Below are 18,302 nucleotides of genomic sequence, written 5' to 3' on the forward strand. Positions count from 1 at the left end.
TGAGTATCAGCCTCACCACATCAAGTGCCACATAGGCTTGTGATTGCCTGGAATCCTAAACCCAGCTCGAAGGCTCTACATATGTAAGAACAGTAAAAATCCAACGGCTGGTCCAGACCGCCAGTTGACAAACGGCACGTTTACAAATTTTCTAGAACAAATTTATGGGCCACAGAGTTCTTTAAATTTTGGCCATCGAACATTTGTACCTGCATCGGTAGCTCGAGCTGTCATAAGAATAAATCGAACAGTATTTTCGGGAAAAGTCCGGCGAGAGGCGAAGACAGAGAATGTGGTTAGTTCCGTTCGATTTCACTGAAGTCGGCTCAGGGGCGCTGTGACAACGTCAGCTCTTCCATTGGTTGTTCACCTTCCGGCCAGTGCAGGTTCCAAGACAGATCTGGCGAAACGGATGATGTTGGGGTTAGGGCAGAGGGCTTGAGTTCGTTCCATCGCCGAAAAACCACTGTGAATGTCGAAACGCGGGCTCGGACTAGGTGGTGCATGCTTTTACGGTAGCTGCTATTTAATTAAGCGACGACTTTCTAACCATCTAATCTCATCTCCCAAACCGGTTTGAGTACTTGAAGATGTTATTGACTAATGAGTGGTGGTACCAGACACATGAACAAGAATAAGTTTGACGTGCTTGTTATGAAGCTTAACTCTGGACGCCTCAGTTGCAACTTGGCTAGGCTTCAAATATTACAAGAGTTAAGTCGTTCAACATGTCGTCCTTACTCGCGACGGAAACCCCAACCAGCAGAAAGCACAAAAGTACAAAAGTAAACCTGAAACAGCACTGTGTTCTGTGACAACTATTCGGATCCCCAAAAGGCCGATTGAGTGGCTGTTTGTTGAAAATAGGGTAATCTACAAGCAAGCTGGAATGGAACCACCAAACAGACCTGTGACACTCGACTTGAAGAGCCTTTGCAATTCCCACAGACTACTATAATCTGACTGGGAAATTATCTTGCTTCCTATGAAATACCACGTGCTCCCTTGGGGAGCAACTTCACCCGACGTCGCAGGTGTATTTCGAGCAAGCTGATGATTTGAGATGAAATCTAAAATAGAGTCAGGGAGGTCCTTCCGCACCAGCCCCGAACGAAAAAGAAAAGCGTTGAGGGATGCCGTGAAACCTGAACGTACGCGGCATGCTCAAGCAGTCCAGTCCAGACCAATCCGGATCGTGCCGCCCTGATGCTGCTGAATGCTTGTTTTCCTTTCTTTTCCTGATAAGATGTTGGCATCTTGATCCAGCCCTACACTGTGAGCCCTAAGTAGCCAATCGGTTCATTTTGATCAAGCATTAAGATAGGGGTCGCAGCCCTCACATCTGTTTGTGACCAAAGCTTCTTTATGGCCTAAATGAGTTCAATACAAATCCTATTTCCACCTGTGAAATTGGAGCCAAACACATCGTGTATAGACGCTCGGAGCAACTCATTCCCGCTCGTTCTCAACTGTAGCGACACCAGGGCGGGATTTCACATGGGAAACATGCAAAGCCCATGGTTTTTAGGAATGCAGGACGAACCATTTTGGCTTTTTTTGATTTCTGCCTCGTCCATGCAGCCACATGCGACGCAGAAAAAGTCTCCAAAGATCAAGATTCGGCCGTGAGTCTCTTCTTTCCCATTCTCGTACAGCCTCCCTCTCGTACGAGACGCCCACCACTGTGAGGCTCGGCCGTGTCCTCGCCCGGGATGAGAGTTGAGGGCTTGCAGATGTTCGAAATAAGCCCATCATGTAAGCCAATGGCTCCTGAGTTGGAGTTTTGTCGGACGTCTCACCCGTCACCGAATCGCAGTGAGAGCTCAGAGCTCAACTATCTGTCAGTCGCCGACGTACTTACCAGATTCGTTCGTCCGTTTTTCGGTAGACATTCGGCGCTAGAGGTGTTGATCATCTTAATCCGAGAACTAAGTACGGTGATCCAAACGCTAGATGTGCGCTATTATGATCCACCGATGCGGTTGCCGTGCCGGTCCCGATCAGTCCGGGGCAAAGTGGAGACCATGGAGCGCAGCACCCCGAAGTTGATCACGTTTTCACCGGACCCCCACGCCTTATTTCGCCATTCGTCGTGGGGAAAGTGGGCGGTTAACCCCGGCAATTTTCCTCCAACAACAATTTTCTCCGCAGAATGCCCCCTTTACTGTGTGAATGGGGATCGACAGCCCGGTCGACAAGACAACCGGATAGATTGCTGGTCCAATGAAGAAAGGCCTCACGTTGCGTCCGTTACGCTTTTGGTAAGTTACCGTTTCAAGCGAGTGACCATGGTTGAGTTTTTGAAGCATGGTTGAGAAAGGAGAAGATGTCGTCTCATTCGGGGGAATTGAAATACCCCGGCCATTCCACCTAAGAGGGCATTTGGAAAGGCTCGGAATGGTTAGCATTGGAGGAAGACAATGCCACTATGCCAAGTAAAAGATGCGTCGGCTTTGATATTCTCCTCTGGTGTGTGTCTTGGCTTCATATCAATTAAACAGTTGAGGAGAATCAGGACGAGATGTGGAGTAAAGAAGTCATATCATGATGCTGCTGGGTTTTTTTTTAGCGATCGGCATATAAGTGATCGTCGTCCGCATGTTTGCCAAATAGCATAAGCTTAATCCCCAGCGCTCCACTGGGTTCTTGAAACTTGATTTCCTTGTAAATACTTTGTCTCTCTTAGTATTCTTCGCCATGAAGTTGTCCGGTTTCGCATCCTGGGCCTTGCTGGCTGCCGCCGTATCGGCTTCACCCACCCCGACGAACCCTGAAGCTCATCTCTTGAATAAGAGGGCTGCCATCACGGATGCGGCAAACATTGGTTATGCCACTCAGAATGGCGGGTGGGGAGACATAACATTTGTAATTCTCGATGACTTATACTGATCTGTGGCACTTAGAACAAAGGGTGGTGCCGGAGGAATTACGACCACAGTAACGAACCTTGCTCAACTCTCCGCTGCGGCGATTGCATCTGGCCCAGGAATTGTGATTGTGTCAGGAAACATTGTTGGCGCGGCGAAAGTCCAAGTTGGCTCTGACAAGACCATTGTTGGCAAGACGGGTAGCTGTAAGTGACGCCACTCAGTCTGACTTACATAACGCTCATATAACTTGTTCATAGCCTTGGAGGGCATCGGCCTCACTATCCTTGGCCAAAAGAATGTCATCGTCCGCAACATGAAGATTAGTAAGGTCGAAGCAGACTACGGCGACGCCATCACCATCCAGCTGTCAAAGAACGTGTGGGTCGACCATTGCGATCTGTCTGCTACCCGCGATGGCGATAAGGACTTTTACGATGGTTTAACTGATCTCTCCCACGCCGCCGACTGGGTCACAATCTCTCACACGTATTTCCATGATCACTCCAAGGGTTCTCTCGTTGGTCACTCTGATAGCAATGCCGCTGAGGATACGGGAACTCTCCATGTCACCTATGCCAACAACCATTTCTACAACGTCCGCAGCCGCGGTCCTCTGTTGCGATTTGGCACTGCCCATGTCTACAACCAGTTTTACAATACCATGGACACTGGCCTTAACACCCGCATGGGCGCACAAGCTCTTATCCAGAGCTCAGTTTTTGAGAATGTTGGAAAGAAGGCCATCTTTAGCGAGTCTAGCAAGGAGATCGGGTAAGTCTGTTCAACCACTTTGACTGACCTTAAGCTGGTAAAGTTCAGGCCTAACAGTTTCGCCCCACAGATATGCTGTCGCCATTGATGTTGTCCTTGGTGGTGAAAGCCAGAACACTGCATCAGTTGGCACGCTGAATGCTAATAGCCCCCCTTACTCCTACTCCCTGCTTGGCTCTGCCAATGTGAAGGCTGCTGTAACCAAGGAGGCGGGACAGACTCTCGGATTCTGAGTAGCTCACGTAAGGTATTCAATGCTTTGAGGTAGAACAAGTATTTTACTAAGCGTGCACTCGAGAAGTTTCAAGACTGAATGGGATAATTTCACTGCTCATTTGACAAGTCTCTGAGGCGTCGTACGTGAAATGTGCTCAACTCTCCATGTTCCTTTCATGATTATATGAGTGACAACAAATTGGAAAAACTAGCGGTGAGACGATGAGTTGATCATTTGACCATCAACATTGGATAGGTGGGCCCAGCACTGAGAAGGATGCTTGTCTTAAAGCTTGGCAACCTAATATTGAAAATATCCCGAGTGTCGTCGGGTTTCAGCTAAAGATCTCAACAAGGTTATCCAAGCAAAGTCAATAATATTGATCACGGACCACTACATAATGTTCAGCATTCCGTGGCCAGCAATCCCAACCTTAGTCCTCGGCTTTAAGCTTGAAAAACGAGTCATATCCATGGGGACGTCCCGACATCAGCGATGAAAAGCCCGATACGGATGACCGCTGCCTGCTCGGGGCCTTTGACAGCACAAGTCCGTTAACTCTCTTGACTCGATCGATTGGGAAAACTATTCTAAGCGCGACAGAAAGCGCCTACAAGAAGCAGCACGCTCAGCATGAGGTGTTTCGCATGCACTTTTGCACCTGTGGCGGCACTGCTACCCGTCGGTGTCGCCACAGCCGCGCTTGTCGCTGTTGACGACGCTGTGGTAAGCGAGGTGGATGCGGCGTTTGATTCTGACGGTGAGATAGAAAGTCTCTGAGAAGACGAAGTTGTCGCAACATCCGTAGACACCGTCGCAGTGGGCGATCCAGTCTGGCTGTCATCAAGAGACGTAACCTCGCTGATCCGTGAGTAAATATCCGTCGTCCAAGATCTGGTCGTCCACGAGAGAACGGGCGTATTTGGAAACACCGTAGGCCACGCTACACCCAGCAGCGTCACCGTGGCGCAGACGACCTCCCCAGACGAGGGCTCCCTGGTGCCGTCGGTGAGACACATGAAGTGGTCGCTGAACCCATATGGGTTTCGCGGGTTATCGGCGTTCATTTGCGGACTGATTTGGCAAAGAATAGCGCACGAGACTGGGTACGCGCTGTCGCTGGGCGAAGTTGGGCTCGTAATGTTGTAGACCGTGCCGGAGCAGCACTCGGCGAAGCGCGGGGCGCCGTTGCGGCCGACGGGTGGAGTCTTGCATATTATGCCGGCGATGGACCCCGGCCATTCGGAGACTGCATTTGAAGAGAGGGTGTTGAAGGTTACGTCGCCCACACACCTTGGGTGGAGGCTCATGGTGGCTAGTCGTGCTCTTCGAGCAAAGTTCCGTTATTTATGTTCACCTCAAGAATAGGGGCATAGAAGTGAAGACTCGGAGGATTCAACAAGGCGCGAAATGTTGGTGCAGAAGCCTGCTGACGCATCAGGGTGTGATGGCTAGGCCGCCGCTAGCTTGCAGTTGGTGGTGACTGGGCACTATGGGTGGCGATCCTCCTGTCCTACCATTGCAAGAATTTCAGCAACGAAATGTCATGAGACAAAGCTTGCAGAAGAGTCCATAGCCAATGGGACTTTGCTGGAAACGTACTTCACAACGGCTTTCTGATAATCTCGTCTGACTGACTGAAAGTAAAGTCGGATCTTTGAAGGCTTAGGGGCGACTTCGGCTGATCATTACCATTGCTAGAGGGTACATACATGTAAAATGGGCTGCAAAATGGTCAAACACCGGTTGAAGTTCCAATGCTCTTGAATACCTGGAAGATAGTATCTCGAGTCCTGGATGCGATTTCCTCAATCTCTTCACCAGTGCTGGTGTATGCCGGCGCAAGAAGGACGTGGTCGCCCAAAATACCATCTTTCGTTCCCATTCCAGGATACAAGCTGATACCGAAATCTTTGAACCCAATGAGATGGGTTTTATTGGCAATATCCTCAGATCTTGGGAATGGTTCTTTGGTTTGTTTGTCCATGACGAACTCGATCTAAAAAGAGGAGACGGTGAGTTCACTCGAAAAAGCAATTGGGACTGTACTGGCTCTGATGGACTTACCCCCCAAAAGAGGCCTTTGCCTCGGATGTTGCCAACATGAGGATGGTCATCTAGGTAGTACCTCAAGCGCGCCTCAAGCAGAGCGCCCTGATTTCGAACGTTCTCAATAAGATTTTCTTCGCGAATGATCCGCTGGACTTCTAGTGCGGCGGCACATCCCACCGGATGGCCTTGATACGTGTGACCGTGTGAGAATGAGCTAGATGGTGGTTAGTCGACCCTTGAGTCACACGTGGAGGAAGGTTAGGACCTCTCACCCGCTACCATTCTTGAGGGAGTCAGCCACGCGGTGGTTGATAAGCATGCCCGCCATGGGCGCGTAGCCGCCACCGAGACCCTTGGCAAGTGTCTGAATATCGGGGACAACCCCTTCCTGTTGCCAAGCATGCAAGGAGCCGCAGCGGCCCATGCCGGACATGACCTCTTTGCGCATGTCAGCATCCAGCACAGATATACATGAATTCAGTAGTACGCCATAGATGACTATTTCTTACCATCTAAGATGAGAAGGGCGCCATACTTGTCGCAAACCTTTCTCATGGCTTTGAAGTATCCAGGTGGGGCCGGAACACAACCTAGAGTCTGCACCAGGGGCTTTTAGAACGAGCAAGACTTTGATACTTGTGACAGACAAATTGAAAACTTACTGCACCAACAATAGGCTCTGCTACAAACGCACACACAGTATTAGGGCCAAGCTCTTGGAACTTTTGATCTAACTCATCGGCCAACTGAGCGATGTATTCCTCGGTGGTTTGGCCCTCGCTCATGCCGCGATAAGGGTTGCAGGCAGACACTCTGTAAATGTTCGGAAGTAACATATCGAGGAATAGACTCCGGCGCGCGACATGACCACTCATTGATAGAGAGCCAAGAGTCGTGCCATGGTAAGATCCTTCTCTCGCAATGAAGTTGATTCGCTTTGGCTCTTGTGGAGACAGCTCCATGAAATACTGTCGTGCCATCTTCATCGAAGATTCCATTGCCTCGGAGCCTATATTCACACAATAGAGTCAGTGTCCGCTAGTTCGATTCTGTTTACTCAGCTGGGTTCAAGAAGCATACCAGAGCACATAATGTACGCCTTCGACATGGCACCGCCTGTCCCGTCAATGAGTTCATCAGCCAGCTTCTCCCCAATCTCGTGACCAAAGAACATAGAGTTGCAATAGGCGAACTTGTCAATCTGCTCAACCATAGCCTTTTTGACCCGTTCATTGTTCGATCCTATGCACGCTACTGCTGCGCCGCATGTTGAATCTAGGATGGTTCGGCCATCGGAAAATGTCAAATGTTTGCCCTTTGCCGATACCACGTGAGGTGGAGCGCTTTTAAGTGAGCGATGAAGGACTGCGCTGGAAGCTGGGACCCCTTTCACGGCGAGTGTTGGGACCAATTCTGGGCAAATCTTTGCTACTCTCTTGACGATATTCTGCGAGGCAGCGGCCATCTCTAGGGTTTGAGGTAGTTGTGGGAGAAAATCTGGTGGACATGAGATGAATATGGTATTTGAAAGTATGAGACGTTGTAAGCAGATGCGTTCGAGCTGGCAAGCTAAGTGACCATCAGCGGGATGAGGGTTAGAGATATAGTTGTAAGCGTACCACTTTCTATCGTTATCGTCCTCTTCGTCTGAACGCCGGCCGAGATTGGAGGTTAACTATCTGATACGGTATTATGTGGGTTCAAGGCGTATCTGCATGGCGTATCTGGCGTGTGTGGAGGCTTTGCGTCGGCCCAAGGCGGGGTAAGGAAAGGTGCCGATCATCCTGACCATCCTAGATCTAGTTGTGAGCTTAAAGACTATTGGTGCAATATCGCTCGATGAGTATGGTTCATACATGGTCGCCGACCTCACACTCTATACATCCATCCAGTGTTAATATGCGCAGTTCTATTATAAGTAGTAGACACAAGTGCATCAACACCGAGACCCGGCTCTAGGTCAAGAGTAGATGTTCCCCAGTTTCGTCCAAGATGTCGGTCCAATCTACCTTCTCCGTCGAAGCAGAGCTCTGCAGCCTTTGCCATAGTTCTTCTAGTATTATTAAAGAGCGAGAAATGTTCTGGAATCGTCGTTTCTGCAACGTCATCTGCAACCGAACACGGACAGCATCCATGTGTTCTTCTTCAGTCGCCTCGCCGCCGGCAAGGAAGAGAGGAAAGAGTATTGCCGACTCTGTGTGTGACCCAACCGGAATATTGGATACGTGCCTCAAAATGTTGGACACCTGCGTCCGCAACTTTGTGGGTAGTACGTCCCATGTCGTTGCTTCGGAGCTTTCGTCTCGAGTAGACCCTTCCTCCGAACTCAGTCGACTTCGAATCAGTCGGAATAGGACAATCAAAACTGCGCTTCTGAATGCATGTGCCAGAGCAGCAAGTTCTGGAGCGGCGTCTGGTCTGCACCGCCAATCTTCCAGTTCTTGCTCGACTTCTTCACAGGTGGCTTGGAACACCTCCTTTCTCCTGGCTATTTCCTCCGTTCCAATATCAACGTCCAGCCTGGTCTCTTCGTCGACACTACTCAGAGTAGCAACATGGCGCAAAAGATCCGTGGCCACGCCTAGGTAGGTGTCCACAACATCGGTGATACCATCCAGATAGCTGCAGTCCAGTAGCGGTCTCCTCCGCATTGTCACGCTGCCAATCATGTCGTGATATGCAAAGTTTCGAAGAATCCACTGGCCCTCGGAGCTCCGTTTGAAGACTTCCGGACCTCGCAAGACTGTGCCTGAGCTGGAGTTGGCCACGGCGGACTCAATGATAAGCTTGGCGCCGTTCAGGTGAGCACTCCACCCGTCGTTGTCTCCCACGCATACCTCACCAATGACAAAGGCTAAGCATGTTGCCGCTTTGGTCTCGTACCACGTGATCTCATGCTGCGGTTGGCTGAGGGCTGTGGCGAGGTTGGTAATTGCTGTCGAGTGTGCCTCCAAGGCAGAGACTCGATATGACTCATTCGAGAGCGATAAGTGACCAGAAGCAAAGGCTACCAGCGCATCGTAAAGCACGCTCGACTCCATAGCCATAGGTAGGAATTCTGAAGTCAAGTAATTGTCAATCACGGGCCGCCAAGACTTATGAGGGTACGTTTGGTTCATTTCTAGGGTGAGGAATTCAGCGCACCTGATAGAAAAGAGTTAACCTGCTCGCTTGCAGTCAAATAATGACTCAACACTGTGATATAGTATCGCATCACTTGTCGCTTCTGGGGCGGTTCGGCCTGATCGATGCCTGGCGGTGAAGCATGCAGTGGAAAACATGATGGTGGTTGAGTCGAGTCATCTCTCGTTGATGGTCGCGTCGCCTGTGCCGTGATCTTTTTCTGCTCCGCCCAGGTCGTCGGAACCACATCACGAGCCGTCGATCGAACACATCTCAGATTCAATCTGGAGCATGTTCCGCAGACGGGGAACGTGTTCTCGACGCATTTCTTTCTCCTGACGTTCAGAGACACTTATCAGAATGAGAGGTCCGCGGTGAGTGAGACATGATTACCGGTGAGGCGGGCTTACCGATATCGGCAGGTCAGACATCCCGTTTTGTCGTGTTTGGAGCCCTTTCGACGCCGCGTTTCTGATTGAAAAGGTGAAGATATCACCATCTCGGGTTGACCTTCCATTTTAACAGGCAAGCAACGTTGCTGTGGTCCAAGTCCGGCGTGTTAGGCGTAACGAACAACAAATACATGGGAGGGTCTTGATGTCAAGAAGGAAAAAGAGGGACCCTTCCAGCGGCCCAAGCACAGTGAGTGGATTACAGGGAGAAATAACGGAAGTTTCCATGCACCTATTACTGGGACACTTGCCTGTTCTGTCTTAGCACCGCTGTGTCGGGACGAATGTCTTTTCCCCGCCATGGACGAGCGTCATCGGACCCTCACTGCTTCTTGAGTCTTTGCTGCAATGCTTGTTCGCTAGTTCAATTTGGCAGACTTATCTCTTTCCTCACTTTGTCTTATCAGAACGCCAGGGTTCTTTCTCGGTCACTATCTTTCGTTATCAGCCAGTCGTTGGGGCGCATGACTCGAGTTCAATGTTTGGAGCCCAGACTAAGCCACCGAACAAAATTGCGGAAAGCTTCTGGTAGTTCAGAAGGTATTATGGAGAGTGATGACTTTGCATTCGCTACGTAATCAATGTTTCCTTTCGTGCTTAGAACAAAAGAATCTTCCTTTTGCAGACCGTATTTATGGCCCGAATTCCCAAATCATGAGGTAGTTGCTAATCGCTTAAGCACGCCTGCCACTGTCCTCAACCATTGTTACATGCGACACACCTTTATCTTCCTCATGCTGCAGTTGCTCCTGAACATCATGCCTAACCTTCTCATCTTCAGTGGGGTAGGCACGCTTGAACATAGTCCAAAGCGAATTCGCAAAGAGATCGTCCATGGATTCGATGCTTCGGCCCTTGAGCTCGGGGAGACAGAAGAAGACGAAGATGACACCGATATACGTCATGATGGAGAAGAACAAAAACGTGCCATACTTCATGGTGCTCAGCATGTGCGGTGTGGCGGAGGTTATACCGTAGTTCACGATCCAGTTTGTGAAGAGGCAGCAGGACATGCAAACCGATCGAACTCGCGAGGGGAAGATTTCAGCGGCCACCACGTATGGTGCGACAGAGTGGCCGAAAGACCAGCCAAAGGCATAAAGGTAAATCCTAATATGACGTTAGAGATGGTAATTCCTTCACAGCTACAGGACATGTTTACTCACATGATGATGCCCACGATGCCACCAGGAGTTGTCCCACTCCCAGGCTGAACGTCGGAGAAGCGAAGGAAGAGTCCGATGTAGAGCATCGCAGTAGCTTGGATCGTAGCCCCAATCATGAGAGGAAGACGACGCCCGACTCGATCGACAATAACAGTGACGTAAACGATTGTTGTCACAAGCTTCACAACTCCATAGACTCCAGTTGTCAAGAGAGAACTCGACCCTTTGGGAACTCCAATCATGGCGAAGATTTGTGGCGCAAAGTAGTTCAAAGAGTCAGTACCTAGAGGCACGCCCGGTCAGCTTGCGTGCACAGAATGATTTGGAGGGAAGTTTGGGCACTCGTACCTGTTAGCTTATGGAAAAGGAAGAGCATTACAGCGAGGAATAGTCTTCGCCTGTTACTAGCGTTGGTGACGATGTCTTTCACAACCACAATGTAGCCATGGCCTAAGACTATTGATCAGGTCTGTTCTGGTGTTTGCATGTGCTGTGACTTGACGTACCCTTTGCTTGGCTTTGCTCGGCTTCTGACTGCGCCAGGATCTCCAGATACTCTTGGTGTACGTATGGGTGTTCGACGGGCAGGCCTCTCAGCTTGCACAGATTCTTGAGGCCACGCTCTTGTTTGCCTTTCGAAATGAGGGCTCGGGGGGTTTCAACGACGACTATCCAGATGATCATTGTTAGTATTGATGTTGCTTGTCAGGCGTTGGGAGGAGCACCGCGGACTTACACCAAATAAGAGCGAATAGAAAAAAGCCGGGAATTAATTGAATGCCAAGAGCCAACTGCCAAGCCTTGTTGTTGTCGGGATCCTGATTCGGCCAAAGGCTGACTGCATAGTTCACCCAAAAGGCAATAGCAAGCGCCAGGATGATCATCAGGTTATAGGATGTGGTAAGGGAGCCTCTGATAGACTTTGGGGAGTTTTCTGCCAGGTACTGGGGAGCCAACTGCAAGTTTTGCATTAGTCTCACGGCTGAGCTCTCGAGATCACCGTGACCGGGTTCTTACCATGGAGGTCGCTCCGATGGCCACACCAGCCAAGAGTCTCCCGGCGTAAAGAACGTTCAAGTTGGGAACCTCCTGCATCGAGCAGCCAACGAGGAACAGAGCGGCCATTGACGTGACAGCTTTCTTCCTCCCAAGGAAATCGGACAGAGGCGCTGCTAGCAAAGCACCTCCAGTACCACCGGCAGCCACTAGAAAGGACACATTAGAAGGGGAAGCCTTAATCAGACTTCGGGAATTCCTTACGCATGGCGGCTATATTTCCCTCTGTGTTGTACTTGCGTTAGCAGCAGTAGATAGCATAGGCGTGATGCAGCAGAAGAATAAGTTACCTCGCGTATTCGCCTCTTCTTCACTGATAGTATCAAAGCCGAAGGCCCGCCGAAATGATGGAAACGTCATGATGCCTCCGATATTTCCTTGGTCAAAGCCATATGAACATCCCGCAAAGGCTATTGTGATGCCTAACAGAAGAAGCTTGGAGTTGAAGATCTCCCTTGGGTCCTTCTTCCAGTCGGGAGAAGCCCATAGTGATGTTCCGCCGCCCATTGTCGAAGAGAGTCTTCCAGCGAAAGTTGAAAGTAGTTGCGTGTTGTAAAAGTGTGAGTTCGTCGGAACAGGAACTCTATATTGGCACTCTCTTGGTTTTAGAGCAAGTCAATAGAAGGTTGCAACTGTATCATATACCCGGATAAACTGACTCGACCCCCATTTCACGAACTGGCCCTAGCACAAGACTCAACTTCCCCCATGGGGAGCAAGTTACAGGAGCCGAATTACCCCGCGTAATCCACAGCATTTCTCAATCCATGGCTGCATGGGGGTGCCCATGGAAAATCAACCAATACAATTATCGGGGAGAAGGCCGTAGTCATGAGGTGTCATCAGGTTGCATCGTAGTGCTATTTGACAGTGGTTGATCGTCGCCTGCTCAATCTCTGACTTGCCCCGTATTCAGGAAGACAGACAATAACCTACGCTGAATAACCTACGTCGTGTGGCTGTCAATGTTGATTCTTTGGCCTTGGACAGAATAGGAAATTCGGAGACTTGTCCTAGCCCAGAACTCTCCAAACGCCTCTGACACGGAGCATGGACGGGGGCTCCCCGGGAGGTTATGAATTGCGGGGCCGGAAATCGCGCCGGCGGGCGAGGGCAGTTGAGTGCGGGGAAGCGTGGGAGGAAAGTGCGTCTCGGGGTCGTACTTGGCAAACGTGGTTCGACTCAATACATAGACTCAACCTGGCTCTGCAGGGTGGTGATACCAGACTGGTGGCTAGATCGATAGTAGACAACCTACCATTACGGGTACTCTTCGGCCAGCTTCTTATTAGACATACTTCCAGTTCCCAATCTCGTTTGATACCAAGGCGTCCGCACAACTAGGCCTGCAATGTCTCCAAACCTGCAGACTGCCGCCATCCCCACGGCAACAGTTCAGTCCCATGCCTCCAACCTACTCCAACTACCCGATAAGACTCTCCTATGCGCGTGGTTCGGGGGGTCCCAAGAGGGCCTTCCAGATATTAGCATCTGGCTATCTCGTCAAGAGCCAGACGCAGCTTCCTGGTCGAAGCCCGAAAAGATCTCTTCAGACATCAACCGAAGCTGCCAGAACCCGGTGCTCTTCCGAGCACCCAAGACGGGAGACATCTGGCTCTTCCATACTTCTCAAGATGCTGGTAATCAAGATGGGGCCATCATCATGGCTCGCACCTCAAGCGACAGTGGCAAGACCTGGTCACCGCCCCGCTATCCTCTGAATGGTGTCACTGGGGCGTTTGTGCGCCAGCCTCTTGTCGTCCTCGAGGACGGAACTTGGGTCCTTCCAGTGTTCCATTGCCGATCGACGCCTGGTCAACGGTGGATCGGCAACAATGACATCTCTGCCGTGTTCTACTCCAAAAACGACGGTCAAACGTGGACCGAGGATGCTGTGCCTGACAGCATTGGCTCTGTACACATGAACATCATCGCGCCAAAGAGTCAAGGTTTCGAATACATTGCGTTCTTCCGCAGTCGATGGGCAGACAACGTCTACCGCTCAACATCGTCAGATGGTTTGAACTGGGCTCCTCCCAAGGCGACATCTCTTCCGAACCCTAACAGCGGCATCTGTGCCGCACGACTGCCATCAGGAAACCTGGCCATTGTATTCAATCGCTCCGCTGCCGAACCTGACATGGCCAAGCGAGAGGGCCTCTATGATGATATCACACCAGAAGACGACAAGAGACCGAATCAAGCTTCGGTGAATGGGAAAAACGCGATTTGGGGAACCCCGCGGAAAACACTGACGGTTGCTGTGTCTAGCGACGATGGCTTAACATGGAAGGAGAAGGTCCTTGAGGAAGGTGACGGGTTTTGCATGACGAACAACTCAATTGAGAAAACGAATCGGGAGTTGAGCTATCCTAGCATCTTTGTTGAGAAGGAAAGCGTGCATATTGCTTTCACATTCCATCGCCAGTACGTTAAGTACGTTAGGATAGACAACATAGAGGACTGGTTAGATCAGGCCTAGTTTAATGTCAGGTGTCAAGATGCATCCGCTCTCGCGTTGAGATTTCACTTCCAAGATCGATCGGTGATAATACTCAGTGATCAATGGATACACTCCAAATCTTGCACCAACCCTCTGACTTCCAAAGCTTACGTCCATTCTTACTTTAATACCAAGACATTACAGCGCAACATCTTCTGCATTTTCAACAGCAATTTATGAGTGATTTGATATGTTCTCATTGCAGTTGCGACCGCATGCAGAATGGTCTTGACTGAGATAAGAACATGAGTACAAGTCAACTACCAGTAACGACTTATACATGCCCGATCTACAAAGTAACTATTTGCTCCACGACCTTTGCTTTTCTGTAGCTCCAAGTACCCCAAGTGTTTCTAAAGCCCATTTCTTAGTGGCGTCGCCGAGTGGTAGATACGGGCGCCTCATCTCCCACGATGATTCGTCAGTAAGCCCAATATCACGACCAAAGAAGTGCCAAGCACCGTACTTTGTCAAGGCAATACCCTTCTTGCAAGCCCATTCCGCATTCGCAACATCATACTGCAGTTTGAGAGCTTCGTCAGCCTTCCCGGCCTTCCATAGATCATACACGGCTGACGTTGAACCCGGAAAGATATTTCCCATGCCTGTTACGCAACCACTCCCTCCAGCCTGTAGTGTAGGAAGAAGATAGTCGCTGCTACCACCAAAAACACCAAATTGCTCATGCGCGAATTTGCTCGTCAAACGAGTCACCTTGCCGACGTTACCGCAGGTCAATTTCACAGCCACAATGTTGGGATGCGACGCGAGAGCGGTTATCTGGTCCGAATCGAGGTCCACACCGGACGTGACGCCAGGGAAATTGTAAATGACAATAGGGATGGGTGAGTTATCCGCGACGTCCCGGTAGTATCCCAATATCGCGTCGCTGGACAGGGCTTTGGCCCAGTAGCTGGGCGGCAGCAAGAGTCCGAAACTTGCGCCCGCTGCGCCGGCATCCTTGGCGTTGAGAATGGCTTCACGGGTCGACTCTGCGGATATGCCAGCTACAATGGGGTAGTCGGGCTTCCCGAGGTCTTTGACTGCGCGCACTGCTGTTTCGAGAATGGCTTTGCGCTCATCGGCTGTCAGAAGGACGAGCTCGCCGTTGGTTCCCAGGTAGACTAGGCCGTGCATCCCGGCGCGGACTAACGCCTGGCATTGCTTGTAAAGCGCATCATGGTCTACGGGTTGCAGAGGATCGCCTGCTTTGTAGATTGTGACGACGGGGGTGTAGACCCCCGGCGGGAGGGGCTTCGACTTAGGTGTGATGGTGCTGGAAGGCATCGCGAAGGTACTGGTGAGCGTATGAGAATATAGAGGAAAAAAAAAAGTAATAGTAGTCAGGCGTAGCACGAAGATGATTCCAGTGATGTTAGGATGGACTTGAGTACCGAGAACCAGGATGATAGCCAGGCAACTTCACTTTTGGTTGAGAAAGTCACCCCCTCATAATATCCAACTCCAATTCTCAATATGCGGAGACAATTGCGGAGAGAGGTCCTCGCCCAGCATATTGCGAAGAATCACATCCCACACGGCTTCCGCTCCGATCACGCAACTAACCCATCATTTCCTTGCCGTAGTAGCTTCGTCCAGTAGTATCAGCCATGTTTGAAGACTCGTAATGAAGAAGTCATTTGCTTACGATGCGAGAATCAAGGCTTGCCAGCCATGGTTGCTTACCCGCGGCCCACATCGGCGAGAATACCGAGACGTGGGGGACGAGCGTGCGGAGCTAACAGGGGTGGCAAAGCACCGGCCGGAATGACGGGGATGTCGCGATCTGTGAGGCGATCCGAGATGCCGTCAAGTCTCAGATAAACGCGGTGTAGGGGTTGATAGGGTTTGACCGTGGCTGTGGCAACTTCAGGGAATGGGTAATTGGATCTAAACATTAAGCTACACCATTTTAACGTGCTTGACAAAACTCCGTTTTGCAAGAGAATTCTCTTGCGACTAGTCACTTGGATACCTTGGGATGTGCTTGTGAGCTGGCGAGGAGCGAGTCCGAACGCCAGCAAAATTCGAAACACAATGACGACAAAGATTGAGGAAAGCAAGAGAGCCACGATAAGTGTGACTGATCTCAGCAAGCACAATACCAAATCGGATTGTTGGATAGCAGTGCACTCCAAAGTCTGGGATATCACGGACTTCATCAACGAGCATCCGGGAGGTCCGTCAGGTGAGTCTGGCATAACCTACTAGCTCCTGTCTCTGCATGTGGAAAACTGACGAATGAGCAACTGTCAGTCCTTCTCAGATGCGCCGGCTCAAACGCCACAAAGATATTCGACGAAGTCCACGCACCAGATATCCTTGAGGAGCTACCAGACGAGAAGTTCATCGGCATGCTGAAAGATGCCACTCCAGATGTGCCTGCAGCTGCATCTCAGTCAGAGAGTAGGAATGGTGCAGTAAATGCACCCGCCGAGACTACGGAAACCAAGTCCACCGAAGAAGACGCCATTCCACCCCTAGAGTCTATCATCGGCGCCCCAGATCTAGAGGTCGTAGCTTCGAAAGCACTGACGCCGAAGACATGGGCGTTCTACTCTTCTGCCGCCACCGATCTGATAACACACCGGAACAACAAGCAGCTTACAAGGCGCATCATGATCCGGCCAAGGATTCTCAGAAATGTTTCATACATCGATATGCAGACAAATATTCTTGGGTACGAGAGCTCGGCTCCGTTCTTCATTTCGCCTGCCGCTATGGCAAAGCTAGTGCATCCAGATGGTGAGCTGGCTCTCAGTCGCGGCGCGGCAAATGAAGGGATCATTCAATGTGTGAGTTTTCGACTACTATTGAACTCATTTGAGAGGCGTTTGAGCTGACCATGATCCTTCAGATTTCGAGCAACGCATCCTACACTCTTAAGTCCATCGTATCCGCCGCACCGCCGACACAGCCCTTCTTCTTCCAGCTCTACATCAACTCAGAGCGTCATAAAACAATCGAGATCCTCCGATCAGCTCGCGCACTAGGCATCAAAGCAATTTTCGTGACTGTCGATGCTCCCGTGCCCGGAAAGAGGGAGGCAGACGAGCGCGCAGCCCAGGCAGGCACGATCCGAGCTGCCATCAGCGGCGCCGAAAGCAGCAAAGATAAGAAGGGCAGTGGACTGGGACGCTTGATGGCGCAGTATATCGATAAGTCGATTACATGGGAGGACCTAATCTGGATTAGAGAAGCTAGCAGAGTGCCCATCGTGCTCAAAGGTGTCCAAACTGCCGATGATGTCAGATTGGCGGTCGAGTACGGAGTTGAAGCAGTCTTCTTGAGCAACCACGGTGGTCGATCTCTGGATGGGTAAGTTTTCGAGCTTGGAAATTCGCCTGTGATGAACCAGAACGCTGACAAAAGTTGGATGCAAGGTCGCAACCCTCAATCCTAGTTCTGCTAGAACTCCAAGAACAATGTCCCGAAATATTCGAGAAGCTCGAGGTCTATATCGATGGCGGTTTCGAGCGCGGATCGGATATCCTCAAGGCAATCGCCCTTGGAGCAACTGCTGTGGGTATTGGGAGACCGTTCTTGTACTCTCTCGTTTATGGTCAGGATGGCGTAGAGCACCTCTCTCAAAGTAAGTCCCAGCCCCTTCTCATACGATATATTCTGAGGGTAGAAGCTGACTCCCTAACTCACCATAGTTCTGAAAGACGAGTTAGAGACCTCGATGAGACTCTGTGGCATTACTAGCCTAAGCCAGGCTACTCCCGCGATGGTCAACACGCTGGATATTGACCATTTGGTGGTTTCCGAGGATCGAGCCCGGCAAAAGAGGCCTGTGAGAAGGCCACGATCAAGGCTCTAGCATAGACCAAGATGTAAATAAGTCAGGTTCACATGATTACGGTCGCATAATAACACCCAAGGTAGCACGATGTTGAGGACTTTGAGGATTGTGTTGATGTGCTTAGAACTATCCCTTGCAGGCCACTCGTGTTTCAGTCCGAAGCCACGAGCTATCGCAGGCTACTGATATGAAGGATAGATTCGCACATAGGCAGAGTCTGAAGCGAAATTGAAGAATGATTCATTGATTCCATAATTACCACGCAGGATCTGCACTGGTCACTCCAT

General features: G+C 50.5%; 8 protein-coding genes across 8 annotated transcripts; 3 read left to right on the forward strand and 5 right to left on the reverse strand.

Moving 5' to 3' along the window:
- Positions 1 to 2,638: 2,638 nt before the first annotated feature.
- Positions 2,639 to 3,874, forward strand: BDP55DRAFT_621994 (pectate lyase 2; the record flags this gene model as incomplete). The annotated part of the gene is made up of 4 exons (XM_060571357.1): positions 2,639 to 2,846; positions 2,904 to 3,073; positions 3,128 to 3,641; positions 3,712 to 3,874. Exons 1-4 carry the CDS (start codon positions 2,698 to 2,700, stop codon positions 3,872 to 3,874), a joined length of 996 nt encoding a protein of 331 aa, XP_060423143.1. The 5' UTR covers positions 2,639 to 2,697.
- A 278-nt stretch (positions 3,875 to 4,152) lies between these two features.
- Positions 4,153 to 5,050, reverse strand: BDP55DRAFT_682831 (uncharacterized protein). Its single transcript, XM_060576291.1, has one exon. It carries the CDS (start codon positions 4,923 to 4,925, stop codon positions 4,449 to 4,451), a length of 477 nt encoding a protein of 158 aa, XP_060423144.1. The 5' UTR covers positions 4,926 to 5,050; the 3' UTR covers positions 4,153 to 4,448.
- Positions 5,051 to 5,593: 543 nt separating this feature from the next.
- On the reverse strand, positions 5,594 to 7,375 carry BDP55DRAFT_565264 (aminotransferase class-III; the record flags this gene model as incomplete). The annotated part of the gene is made up of 6 exons (XM_060570403.1): positions 5,594 to 5,857; positions 5,926 to 6,124; positions 6,183 to 6,348; positions 6,420 to 6,507; positions 6,573 to 6,919; positions 6,991 to 7,375. The coding sequence occupies 6 exons, from the start codon at positions 7,373 to 7,375 to the stop codon at positions 5,594 to 5,596; spliced, it is 1,449 nt and encodes a 482-aa protein (XP_060423145.1).
- Positions 7,376 to 7,447: 72 nt separating this feature from the next.
- On the reverse strand, positions 7,448 to 9,386 carry BDP55DRAFT_398337 (fungal-specific transcription factor domain-containing protein). The gene is made up of 4 exons (XM_060567267.1): positions 9,055 to 9,386; positions 7,767 to 8,968; positions 7,530 to 7,703; positions 7,448 to 7,479 (listed from the first exon to the last, which is right to left on the reverse strand). Exons 1-2 carry the CDS (start codon positions 9,122 to 9,124, stop codon positions 7,866 to 7,868), a joined length of 1,173 nt encoding a protein of 390 aa, XP_060423146.1. The 5' UTR covers positions 9,125 to 9,386; the 3' UTR covers positions 7,448 to 7,479; positions 7,530 to 7,703; positions 7,767 to 7,865.
- Positions 9,387 to 9,973: 587 nt separating this feature from the next.
- BDP55DRAFT_758877 (quinate permease) lies at positions 9,974 to 12,214 on the reverse strand (the record flags this gene model as incomplete). Its single annotated transcript, XM_060580812.1, has 8 exons — positions 9,974 to 10,595; positions 10,652 to 10,934; positions 11,000 to 11,101; positions 11,158 to 11,319; positions 11,388 to 11,607; positions 11,669 to 11,856; positions 11,912 to 11,932; positions 11,998 to 12,214. The coding sequence occupies 8 exons, from the start codon at positions 12,212 to 12,214 to the stop codon at positions 10,160 to 10,162; spliced, it is 1,629 nt and encodes a 542-aa protein (XP_060423147.1). The 3' UTR covers positions 9,974 to 10,159.
- A 672-nt stretch (positions 12,215 to 12,886) lies between these two features.
- Positions 12,887 to 14,216, forward strand: BDP55DRAFT_682845 (BNR repeat-like domain-containing protein). The gene has a single exon (XM_060576292.1). The coding sequence runs from the start codon at positions 13,059 to 13,061 to the stop codon at positions 14,187 to 14,189; it is 1,131 nt and encodes a 376-aa protein (XP_060423148.1). The 5' UTR covers positions 12,887 to 13,058; the 3' UTR covers positions 14,190 to 14,216.
- A 219-nt stretch (positions 14,217 to 14,435) lies between these two features.
- BDP55DRAFT_682846 (dihydrodipicolinate synthase) lies at positions 14,436 to 15,866 on the reverse strand. Its single transcript, XM_060576293.1, has one exon. It carries the CDS (start codon positions 15,495 to 15,497, stop codon positions 14,511 to 14,513), a length of 987 nt encoding a protein of 328 aa, XP_060423149.1. The 5' UTR covers positions 15,498 to 15,866; the 3' UTR covers positions 14,436 to 14,510.
- A 381-nt stretch (positions 15,867 to 16,247) lies between these two features.
- Positions 16,248 to 18,033, forward strand: BDP55DRAFT_698392 (cytochrome b2; the record flags this gene model as incomplete). The annotated part of the gene is made up of 5 exons (XM_060577777.1): positions 16,248 to 16,398; positions 16,467 to 17,005; positions 17,068 to 17,528; positions 17,594 to 17,802; positions 17,870 to 18,033. 5 exons carry the CDS (start codon positions 16,248 to 16,250, stop codon positions 18,031 to 18,033), a joined length of 1,524 nt encoding a protein of 507 aa, XP_060423150.1.
- Positions 18,034 to 18,302: the final 269 nt, after the last annotated feature.

Source organism: Colletotrichum godetiae (genome assembly GCF_030913485.1).
Source record: "Colletotrichum godetiae strain CBS 193.32 chromosome Unknown BDP55scaffold_74, whole genome shotgun sequence".
NCBI classification, from domain to species: Eukaryota; Fungi; Ascomycota; class Sordariomycetes; order Glomerellales; family Glomerellaceae; genus Colletotrichum; species Colletotrichum godetiae.

Coding starts and splice junctions, on each gene's coding strand:
- BDP55DRAFT_682831 (XM_060576291.1), bottom strand. CDS start 4,925: ATGAACGCCGATAACCCGCGAAACCCATATGGGTTCAGCGACCACTTC.
- BDP55DRAFT_398337 (XM_060567267.1), bottom strand. CDS start 9,124: ATGCGATACTATATCACAGTGTTGAGTCATTATTTGACTGCAAGCGAG. Junction 8,969..9,054: donor GGTTAACTCTTTTCTATCAG/GTGCGCTGAATT, acceptor ACTTGACTTCAG/AATTCCTACCTATGGCTATG.
- BDP55DRAFT_682845 (XM_060576292.1), top strand. CDS start 13,059: ATGTCTCCAAACCTGCAGACTGCCGCCATCCCCACGGCAACAGTTCAG.
- BDP55DRAFT_682846 (XM_060576293.1), bottom strand. CDS start 15,497: ATGCCTTCCAGCACCATCACACCTAAGTCGAAGCCCCTCCCGCCGGGG.